This window comes from Aricia agestis, chromosome 10 (genome assembly GCF_905147365.1).
Source record: "Aricia agestis chromosome 10, ilAriAges1.1, whole genome shotgun sequence".
Lineage (NCBI taxonomy): Eukaryota > Metazoa > Arthropoda > Insecta > Lepidoptera > Lycaenidae > Aricia > Aricia agestis.
The window spans coordinates 5366163-5378683 of NC_056415.1; the positions used below are offsets into that span (position 1 = coordinate 5366163).

Genomic DNA, 12521 nt, shown 5'->3' on the forward strand with positions numbered 1-12521 from the left:
GCTTTCACGGCAGCTACGCATGCGTAAATATAAACCTATGTCCTTGTAGGCTACTTTGCAGACCTTATTAAAAAACAAACCTATATGCTTCTCGTGCTCTGTAAGCCTTTTAAAGAAAACGGTCCATAAATTTCGGGCAAGCAAACAAACCCGCCTTTTGTTCTTATCCGCGAAACATTAATAAATTATCGGAAGCCGTATGCCCTGCGATAAGAATAGGCTATATCCCTTCCCCGTGGTATATAACATATTTTTTCATTAAAATCGGTCCGCCTAACGTGTCTTGCACGTTTTTTGCAGTATACTTCTTAACCCGGCGTCATGGGGGCAGAAAAGTGTTACACGGACGTTGGAGTGGGTCTCACATACCCGTGTGTTAGATATCAAAATCAGTCCAACCTTTTATAATAATCAATTTATTTTATATGTTTATATTAAATTCAATGTGTATTTATATGACTTAATGAAACATAAATATATTATATAATGTTTAACCATATTTAATAGAGCTTTAAAAACAAAAGGACAAAAGTCAACAAAATATTTCTCCTCTACTTAAATGTTAGTCTATTACTAATTAACAGTCAGTTTTAATTTTTTAATTGCTTTCATTTAAAGAATACTAAAATATTTTTATAAAAAATTAACAAATAATCACATCTAATCATTATTTTTGGTGCAATCAGCACAGAAAGGTACAACATGTTCTAAGCAAATGTGTTTGGTGCAAGTTGCAACTTTCGCAAATGAAATAATTCGTTTTACGTTCTTTTTTGGCTTAACAGTCTTGGCTTCCTTGCCGGAGGTTCCCCTGAAGATTCACCAAGAAATTTTTCAATAGGCGTCTTGTACCTACTAAATTGTACCGTCTTTGCCACGAACTAGCCGATTCAGATACAGTACAATGCTCTTCCGACAATCGATTACTACCTGCACGCGAAGACAGTGGAATGTCATCATCGCCAGAGATATCTTGCTCTGCGTCACTAGGATTACTACGTTTACTCAAGAGATCTTCTTCTTTGCATATTTCCTGGTCTGACGAGGTAGACTCAGAGTCCGAGTTCCGACTCTTGTAAAATTGAAAGAATGGGTTGTCGTTTTTCCTGTTCTCAATCCATTTTGAGATCCATCAGATCACCGGTGATCGCGACAACAATAGAATAACAATAGATTTCCAAGAATCCACGATCGAAAGATCGTTGATTCTTCGATGCGTTTTTTGTAGGTAAGTACTTCAAGTACTTACCTACAAAAAACGCAAAGTAATTAAGTAAGTACCTACAATAAATAAAATACATTTTACTATAAATCATCTAATTTTATTGTAAAACACAACAAAAATACAAAAAGAAATGTTAAAAACACTGATAATCATTAAAATAATGTCTGTGTAAGATGTCCTGAAATTGTAACACTGACTGCGGGGATGGGTCTCACATACCTTATGCAACTTTGGGCCCCTGTTACTACCGCTGCGGCCGTCGCAGGACTAACGCGTTACCTGTGACTCATAGACCAACTCAACAGCTCCAGCTATTGAGAAATTTGGCAACGCTGAACGCATGGTAACTGAATTACAAGTGAAATAAAAAGTGATGGGTCTCACAGACCCAACCCCCATGACGCCGGGTTAAGGCCCTGTATTCCCAAAAACGGACGATTTTCAAGATTTAAAAGTGACAGTAGACACAAAAATATAGTAATTTAAATTCTGAAAAAATATATATGTGTTAGTTAAGGATCTAACACAGTGGAATTTATATTCCATTACACAATATCATGATGGCGCAAAGTTTCGGCTGGTACGCTTTCAGTCACACACTTTGCGCCTGCTATTTTATAGTTTTTTGATCGTCGTTTTTTTATACATCAATTAAATCGAGTCAAAATAACGAACCGCCCTAGATATATTCTTTGTCTTTAATTCAGTGCAAAAATTATCTGAAAATTCCAAATAATTTGGACATAGTATGGAAAATTCGTTAAAAGAAGAGGTAAGTTTGGGTTTTTTTTCTATCGAGTGAAGTTCATGATATTGTGTAATGGAATATAAATTCCACTGTGTTAGATCCTCAACTAACACATATATTTTTTTCAGAATTTAAATTACTATATTTTTGTGTCTACTGTCACTTTTAAATCTTGAAAATCGTCCGTTTTTGGGAATACAGGGCCTTAACGAATAAACAGTGGCGCATACACATTGTATGCGCCACTGTTTATTCGTACTTATAGATCGATTCGAGATCACACGTCGATTAGTTGCAGTACAATCGGCGTATGAATGTTTTAAGTATACTGCAAAAAAAGTGGAGGATTGTGCCGAGTGAACCTTACTTTTTCGGGGCTTAAGTGGGGCAACTTTCTACTTCTTCCTACTCCTCTTTCATCTGATTTATTTATTTACGGGTACCTTAATTTTTTTAAATTTCCTGGCAATTAGATGCCTACAAACTCTTTTTTATGCCCAGGTGCTGATCTGCCTGATGCTGTACGCGTCATGCGCACAGGCCATCATGGTGAAGTTCGGCACGAAGGGCGGGCCCATCGAGCCGCCGACGCCGGAGCCGCTGCCGAAGCCGCAGCCGTACCGCTCGCCCGCGCCCGTCTGGGAAGCCCGCTCTGATGATCTCCCAGACCCTAATGCTCAATGGTAGGTATTTTTTAATTTTTAATTTATACAATTTATGGCCGTTAATAGGCTGTTCGCTCATTTCCTTTTTTTGCTATTTATCATAGGTTTTCGCACCAAGGATAATAATATTTCAATACATTATTAATAATAATTCAAATTAAAATTCTTTATTAAGCATAATATGTATTGTAATTGTATGTATACAATGGTAAGTATTACCACTGAAGCAATATTTATTAGAGACCGATCAAAGGTCGGTAATCGGTTTCGGTCGTTTTATAGTCAGAAAAACAGACCGAAACTGGTTTTTCAGCCGAAACTGAAATTGAACCTGCAGCAGTCTAATATTTTACAATATTTTTCTTTTACTCTACACATGTCCTTAAACCCAATCTCACTTAAAGAAAATTATAAATTACGTATTTTATATGTTAAAAAATAATTGCGAGATCTGTAAATAAAGCCTTCATTATGATAAACTAATTTTACAACAAAGCCTCATACCAATCTTCAAAATTGTGCCAGTAGTTTGAAATTAATAAAATCTTTACTTTCATCTCTCCATAGAGTGTATTATAGAAATGACCATATTTATTTTCTGTTTCAGGCGACCCCAGCTCTTCTTCCCTCAGCCGAGGTACACGCAAGTCGTATTCAACCCGTCAACGCTAGCCCCGGTACAGAACAACGCGCAACGCTTCGTCAACGCCTACCGACCAAGTCCCAAGCCCGCGAGACCCGTGTCAGAATATGTAAACCCTTCCCAATTCCTCAGCTCTCAGAGCCTGCCAGGGTTTGGTACACGCTATTTCCTTCCCGCCTACGTCAACGACTTCCAATTTAGAAAAGAAGAGAGGAATCAAGAGGAAGTGAAGCATAACAATGACATCGAAACCAACAATATCAGCGACTCTACTCAGGATGCCGCGTCTGATCTTTTGTGGAAATTCGAGAAGGAATCCTCGAAGAGGCAGCAGAGACAGACTTGGGAAGTAAGTACCAATGCTTTTAATTATTATTAAATTTCAACAGATTTTATATATAAAATCAAACAGTCTTTAGAAGTTACTTAAACATAATATTATTTGAAAGAAGTCAACTGAGCCAGAAGAAAACCTCAGAGAGGTTTTCTTCTGACTCAGCCTACTACTAACCATTCATAGGCAGACGGTGCACCTATTTTACTTTAGTTGAGTTTTATTGAAATCTGCCGCCATATCACGATCAATATTAGTTCGACTTAACTATAGTCTAGACTCTAGACCAGGGGTCACCAATTAGTTTCGCTCGGGGTTCGTTTAAAGACATGAAATGAAAAAGACACACATTTTATATAAAAAAAATATTAAACAAAGGTAATTACGGAAATTACAAAGATATTTTTTAGATATCAATGAGAAAAGTAACCATTTTTTTGTACTCGTAGCTAATTATCTCTCTGAAGTTTGGAGTGAAATATTGGTGCAAACTATAGATATTGACATTAAATCCTAGAGATGTTGAAGTCCTAAGATGAACGAAGATCATCTTCGAACATGCTTGGTCCGCACACAATGGGTCAGCGGTCCGGATGCGGATCGCGGTCCGCCATTTGGTGACCCCTGGTCTAGACTCTAGAGTCTAGACCAAAAGCGGCATGTCCGTTGCTTATGAAAAATTTATCTGATAAAACATACAATTTTTTTATACGTGAACTCATGGTATTATGTATTTTCAGGGAACGGGAAGGCCAGTGTACCAGTGGCCGGTGTACGTGCACCCTAGACACTAGTTAATTTAATTAGGGTAGGAACTGACCTGTAAAATTAAACTAACGCAGCCATGGAATTTTACGCAGATAATTTGTAAAGTTTTCATTGGTGACACGCGCCATTTTAGGGTTAAGTAAAACGTGCCACAAGTAAGAGAAAGATGTCTTAAAATAAACGAAGTTTTTAATATTGTTAATAAGCATGCCAAGACAAGTTTCACTGTCGTTTTATTTTGGTACATAAGTGCTCCTTCATGTTTTTTTTTGTTAAATGCACTTTCCATTTTAAAGAGCACTACAATATTACCCAGTGTTTTGTTTTCAATTTTTGAAGAGTATAAAATGCTTTCAGGTAATAATTACAATTAAAACGACTATGAAAGTTTTTCTTGACTACGGAAACCTATATTATATCTAATAATATTCTGTAGGCTTTTATTAAGACTTAATAAACCATTTTAAGTTAAAATACTAGATACATAATGTTTCGTATTATTTTTTGTAAACGACTAATACAGTACTATACCTCAGAAAACAGAACCAGAGAAACCACGACTAATACAGTACTGTGAAAATGTAAAACTTTTTCAGTATTTACTTGAAAATCCCTTACGATTTAAATTATGCTTCATAATTTTATTTTCAAAATAACTTATTTTTTTATCAACGTTTTTATAATAAATATGTATAATTTACGCTGCGATAATCCGTCAGTGCGAACGCACCTTTGTTTTTAATTATTTTATTGTTACTTTATCAAGCCTCAATCAAAGCCGAAAAATGTATGTATCATTACGAATATAAATTAGGTAAATTAATATTTATAAGCGAAGTTTACGTCTCGGAAAGTACAATCAACGGACCTTGCATTTAACGGTGCATGAATTTTCACTGTTAAAACAAAATGTACGCGGTATTCACTCATAATTATTTACTTGCACAAGACTTCAAAATTTTAACAGCCGCTCATTTAAATTACATTAATTGCGCACATTAAAACAAAATTAAAATTAATTAATCACCTAAATTAAACATAAATTAAAGTATGTTTTTTTTTATTTATTAGGGTGAACGTTAACATGTCCTGCGTTTTCAATTTTCACGTCGTAATTTTGTAAAGTTTTCGTCACAACAGTTACACAGAGCGTAGTAAATTACTCAATATACTTTATCTTAGATCTGGACGGCGATGCTCAAAGTACGAACAATAACATTACGATAACATATCGACATCTTTGTGTAACGTATTGTTACAATATCATTGTCCATAAACAAATAATTGTAAAATAAAGTGAAGTGATATCTATTGTTCTTTTGTGTATAACGGTGAATCATTTTGTCGTTAGGAAAAACGCGAGACGCGAAATTAGAAAACAATTTTCCATTAACGTATCATAATGTTTTTTTAAGTATGCAGAACTCCTTTTTTTCTAAAAATTGTACATAATATAAGTTTATATACAGTATACGATATTTATATTAGACGGTCTGAATCGGACGCACATACAAATTAGCGAGAATTCAAATAACTTTCAGTTACACGTAAAATTGTCTCTGAGTAAATCTGATTTTAAAGTTACGAACGAGTTACATTTTTTTTATTACGAGCGATAAAAGTGTCGTTTTAAAAGGAATTTGTTTTTTATTCTTGCCAGTACCCTGAATGAAATGGAATTTACTCTTTATAATTAGTACTATTTTTATTTAGTTGCTTGTGATATTGTAATATAATTTAAGCCTTTACTAATCTAAGCTATACCTACTTACAAATTAAAAATAAGAATTTGTTGTTCAAAATATAAAATAGTTGTAATTATTAAAATTTTGTACATATTGTAAAATAAAACTATTTTTTAAATGTAACTTTGTTTTTTTGAGTAACCCTTCTCAGATATAAAATATTTTTTGTAATTGATAGCAACATTCTATAGCATAAGATTTTACCTCCTTTGAATCTCCTGGACAAATTATAGAGCTAGTAGCTACTGTAGAGTTTGGACTCTGGACATAATATTTATATCTATTAGATGTCTTTTCCTATAATACTATAGAGGAAATATAGATATTATGTTTATAATTATACCTAGATCTCCTCTATAGTTTTGCACTTACGGCTCATGTTTATAACTTTACGAGCTTTTGCCCGCGGCTTCGCTCGCGTTAAGAAGTATTATTATATACAAACTTTCATCCCCTATTTCAACCCCTTGGAGTTGGAATTTATCAAATTTTTTTCTTAGCGGATGCCTACGTCATAACATCTACCGGCATGACAAATTTCAGCCCGATCCGTCCAGTGCTTTGGGCTGTGCGTTGATAGATCACTATGTCAGTCAGTCAGTCAGTCACCTTTGAGTTTTATATATATAGATAAGCAACATGTTACCTTTTCATCTTAAGGGGCGTTAAATAACATGAACGCCGCATATACATTATACATACATAATATTTCAATAATAATTTTAAGTGAAATATTATGTAACGACAATACTGTAAGATCCGCCACACAGTTCACAAAATACCACACAGTAAAACATAATATATTCAATATCATGAAAACTAATGTAGTGTCAGCATTTAAATGTACATTGTACAATATTCAATATTTTATATTAATAACGCACATTATTGAAAGCAGAGAACAAGGCGCGTGCACTTATAACTAATCTCTTGGCATTTTCAAGTCTTAACTTCTAATAGGCTAAATTATAGAAGTACTCGACAGGTGATTAAGTATATTTATAGCAAATTATATTATTAATACGAATGGGTTTGCTCCTAGGGCTTAACCTTTTACTCGAACCAATAATTATGAATTTATAAATTAAGGCACGAAATGCCCATACCTGTGATATAACAGGTTTATGTAAGGAGTGCATGAAATGCTACAAAATACTAATAATTAATAAAGAATAATAATATGCTACGAATAATAAAAACTATTTATTATTCGTAGATAATATGCCAAAATTAATTGACAAAATTTTAGACTTACTAACATGGATAAGTATAAATCACACTGTTGGCGAATTCATATTTCAGAATTTCCATACTAGCTTCCGTCATCGCTGGCCAGCATGGCTGTAGAAATGCCTCCAAATTCCATTCATCTCCAGGTACCCAAAAAAAACCGAATCATGTTACATCTGGCCAGAGCTCTAAAAGCTCTGGTGACACTGCCACCCAAACGGATCAATTGTTACTATCTTCAACTGTTAAATTTATTTAGTATTTTTGCTATAAAGATGAAATAACATCAAATCCTAATAAATTTTACATCATAACTGTTTTACAATCCATCATGTTTCAAACCTCGTAATGTTTTGTCCTCATTCAAATCGCGCACGGAATGCTAAGTCTTAATTCGAGGTAATTATTTGTTTAGACACGCAATACCGAATACATTCTATTTTTTATGAACCGCGCGCTTATCTTAGATTTTCCCACAAGCATCACATTGGTTGAGCCAGATGACCCTTTTATTCTAATTTATACATTATCTTAATCATAAGTTCGCAATTACCTTTTGTTTAGTGTTCCTGATGTATCTGGTTATGAAACATAAGCTACAGATTTGTATTTGTTGGTCAATAGGTAAGGAAGTACAGTCGCGGTAAGTAAGCTATTTTGACAATGTGAATGTAAATTTAATTAAAACAAATTCACAGTGCACGCGTATTTTAATTGATACTAACTACCTCAAATAGGTATTTTTGCTATAAAGAAGAAAAAATATATAGTACCCGGAATTAAAAAATACAAAACAGACGTTAATATTAATTAAGTTTATACCATGAATAAAGTATTCTATTTATTGCATACTACAGTCCACTACTTCCAAGATCACTTTATGCTACCTAAGTATAATTTACAAGTATCGAGACTAGTTGATGCTACTGATTAATAGCATAATCTCCATAAACGTGCGGTCGCCAAGTTGGCAGTTGGCACGTATGCACAATAGAAAAGAGCACAAGGTCCGCGCATAATTAGACGACAACATAAAAGGCTGATGGACCTAATGGTACAGTTTAGATGTTTTGTACATTAACGTACTTATTGACCCACATGTTACAAAATGGTAGTGCAATTAGTTGACAATTTAGAGACATCAAGAATGAATGGAAGTAAAAAATATGATTCGGATGCGGCTTCTAAATTGGCTCATGGTGGACAAACCTAGGCACTGTCAACTTTAATTATAATGCCCCCCTCGGTGAACCGGTTTCCTTGAAAATAGTTATGCAGAATTGACTAGTTATGCAGAAGTCATTTTACAGTGACCAAGTGTATGCGCAGTATACAAGAGTACTCTTTATACCTTTACTTTTATAACCCAGAGAGATTCCTATCCGACGCATGGATCGACTAAGGGTGAAGCCAAACGAGCGTAATTTGTGAGTTGTGAGTCGCAGAATTTCGGCTGGCAGAAATTCTGCTGCATTCAGTTTCGTACAAAAGTCCTGTTTGATTCACACGAGCGTAATTTTGTGAGTCATGATATTTTGTATGAAAATATATTTACGCGGCAGAAATTTTGCGACTCAGGACTCACAAAATTACGCTCGTTTGGCTTCACCCTTACTTGTCACACAATTAAGTGACCAGCCTACATTGTCCTAACTTAACTTCGAAATTATGTCGCGTCGGACGCGGGAAACGAGCCCACAACCTCCGTCAAAAGCTGGACCACTGGATCGAAGGCGTTAACCTAATAACTATAAGTTGCTTAGGTAAGTAACTTATGTGCCAAAATATGAGGAAGATTTTTTTATTTATTTTTCCCATCTCTTACCTCTCAAAATACTCAACCTTCAGCGTCGCCACTTGAGTATTACATGGCAGTTACGACTAACGAGCACTTGGGGTCAACGATCGCCAGCTGATTTGGTATTTACAACTATTACTATTTGGACACTGTCCGATTGGTGTCGGATCGGAATCGCATGACAATCGTAACCTACTTTCATGTGAAGCGTCTTTTAGTGCGTGGTAACTTTGAACCTAAGGTATACAGAATGTTACAAGACTTTAGTGTATGGGTCTCCTATATAGAGTTCGCTGTGTAAGTAGCAGCGCTGAAAGAATAACTTTTTTTTCACCTTTGTATGGAAAACTTTATAAGTCATGATGCGCGGGGATTTTTTTTTATGAAATAAGGGGGCAAACGAGCAAACGGGTCACCTAATGGAAAGCAATTTCCGTCGCCCATGGACACTCGCAGCATCAGAAGAGCTGCAGGTGCGTTGCCGGCCTTTGAAGAGGGAATAGGGTAATAGGGGAGGGTAGGGATGGGAAGGGAAGGGAATAGGGGAGGGTAGGAAAGGGAATAGGGTAGGGAATTGGGCCTCCGGTAAACTCACTCACTCGGCGAAACACAGCGCAAGCGCTGTTTCACGCCGGTTTTCTGTGAGAACGTGGTATTTCTCCGGTCGAGCCGGCCCATTTGTGCCGAAGCATGGCTCTCCCACGTATAATTTGCCCGTACAGATTATTAAAAAATTGCTCTTTCTGCGCTGCTATTTTTACAGTTAACTCTTCATAGGGAACACATACACACCCTAAAGTATAATGACTTAGTTTTGTTATACCAGCGGCTAGTCTGCTACACCGCGAGATCACAAGCCATTGTATCGATTTATTTAAATAGCGGCGCTGTAGTGATATACAATATACATATTAGATTTTATTGCTTGTGGTCTCACGGTGAATCCACCAAACCGCGCGTTCGGGCGGATGGAGCTTCTTCTTCTTCTTTTGGCGTAAGCCTCCCCATTTAGGAGTTTTCAGCGTGAGAGCGAAAGATGTGACCAGTTATTTAGACTAAACTGGTTGCCATGCACTGGGCACGGGTGATGAGTGATGACTTCATGTGACCATGCAAATACATGATATAATAATGAAACAAAAAAAAACCAGAACAAGCAAATTTAACGCCGCGGATGGAGCTTTACGTCGCCTTGTAAATAATTGCCACTTTAGAGACATCTGAGGCATGAACGATACTCATGATAATGTCATCCAAGTGCTATAAGATTCATAATATAAGATTGTACTGTGTGTGTTAGTCCTCGTAATACTTTCTGGGTTCCGTATTTGTCTAAACATCAACACTTATAGTACAGGAGCCCTAGAACATTTTTTTTATAACTATCAAGCTATTTTTTTGTGAGTAGCTTCATTTTGATAAGACACAAACACCCACGAACACCCAAAAGCGTCCACGAACTTTCACAAACACCCACGAACACTCAATAACGCCCATGAACACCCACAAACACCCACGAACACTTACAATTTACAAACACCTATGAACATCCACTGACATTCACGAACGCCCACGAAACCCACGAACTTTCACAAACAGCCACAAATGTCCACGAAGAACCACAAACTACTAAACGCCTATGAATACCCACGCCAACCCATAAACACTCACAAACATCCACAAACACCCACGATCGTCTACGAACACCCACAAACACTCACAAACAGCCACAAACACTCAAGAACATCGCCCATCACCCACAAACATCCACAAACACCCACGTACACCCACAAACACCCACGAACACCCACGAACATACACAAACAATCGCCAGCACGCATGCACGCACAAACACACAAACACATCAGCGGAGCTAAAATGGTCGCTTTGAAGAATCATTATATGAATCTTATTATGATTCATTTTTCTAAAATCGCAAAATGCAACTCTGCTTGCAATTCATTTCTGTATTTTTGTACTGATTTGACATTTGTCAGTTTGACAGTTTTGACAATTCTTTTGCTGAATTGATTGAGAAGAATTGCTAAATGTGACCATTTTAGCCCCGCTGACATCACACTGGCACGGCTCTGGTATTGGTTTTTTTTTTTTTTTATGAAATAAGGGGGCAAACGAGCAAACGGGTCACCTGATGGAAAGCAACTTCCGTCGCCCATGGACACTCGCAGCATCAGAAGAGCTGCAGGTGCGTTGCCGGCCTTTGAAGAAGGAATAGGGTAATAGGGGAGGGTAGGGATGGGAAGGGAAGGGAATAGGGGAGGGTAGGAAAGGGAATAGGGTAGGGGATTGGGCCTCCGGTAAACTCACTCACTCGGCGAAACACAGCGCAAGCGCTGTTTCACGCCGGTTTTCTGTGAGAACGTGGTATTTCTCCGGTCGAGCCGGCCCGTTCGTGCCGAAGCGGTAAATCTAATCATACATTCGCTTTGTCCACACTGTGCCTTTTTTTGTTCGTCAAGGGCATGCGTTATAGCGCAGTCAACAGCGAACGTGAGGCATGCCCTCTGACCGTATTCAAAATTTCAAAAATGACAATATTGGCGTTGCGTTCCTTGACGCATTCAATTATTGAATGCGCCAATATGAAAGTTGATGACGAAAATTGAAGATGAAAGTGCACAGTGTGGACATAACTATTAGATTTTTTATCAGAGAGCTGAATCTATTTACTGCCATAAATAAACCTTCAAAACCATAAACACTGCTAAAAACAAAAATATAATATCTCTGCAGTCACTCAAAAAGGACTAATTTTTAAATATTTTTAACTCAAAAGAAAAAAAGGCTTTTTACGATTTTACCTCTTTACAGTGCCAGTGAACACGCCTAGCGTGCTACGTAATTTCATCCTGAAGTGCCGAGAGCACACCTAGCATAGTTTGCGTTTTTTATAGGGCGGCATTGCTGGGAACTACTAAAAAATGTTTTTTTTTTTAAGAAACAAACGAGCAAACGGGTCACCTAATGGAAAGCAACTTCCGTGGCCCATGGACACTCGCAGCATCAGAAGAGCTGCAGGTAAGGATAGGGAAGGGTATAGGTAAACTCACTCACTCGGAGCAAACACACTGTTTCACGCCGGTTTCCTGTGAGAACGTGGAGTTTCTCCGGTCGAGCCGGCCCATTCGTGCCGAAGCATGGCTCTCCCACGTTTGATGTCGTGCTGGCATTGAATGTGTTAAACATATATATTTAGCATCTTTTTTTATATTTTGGCTTTAACTTCTTTAAAACAAACAAAGTGTCCAATGACAACGACGATTTTTAACGTTTGACGCGCGGACATAACCGTTTCTTTACATGGACAAACAAATTTACAAATTGAACTATAACAGTTGACTGCG

General features: G+C 36.9%; 1 protein-coding gene and 1 long non-coding RNA gene across 2 annotated transcripts in view; one reads left to right on the plus strand and one right to left on the minus strand.

Annotated features, from left to right (window-relative positions):
- The window catches only part of LOC121731082, a 52525-nt gene extending 47926 nt beyond the window's left edge, over positions 1-4599 (plus strand). The window contains exons 3-5 of the mRNA XM_042120416.1: positions 2475-2656; positions 3246-3630; positions 4356-4599. Coding sequence (XP_041976350.1) covers positions 2475-2656; positions 3246-3630; positions 4356-4409 — 621 coding nt within the window. The 3' untranslated portion in view covers positions 4410-4599. The remainder of the gene's footprint in view (positions 1-2474; positions 2657-3245; positions 3631-4355) is intronic.
- On the minus strand, positions 3728-12091 carry LOC121731083. The gene is made up of 3 exons (XR_006036188.1): positions 11971-12091; positions 7884-7888; positions 3728-3737 (listed from the first exon to the last, which is right to left on the minus strand). It is a non-coding gene; the product is annotated as an uncharacterized LOC121731083 (long non-coding RNA).
- Positions 12092-12521: the final 430 nt, after the last annotated feature.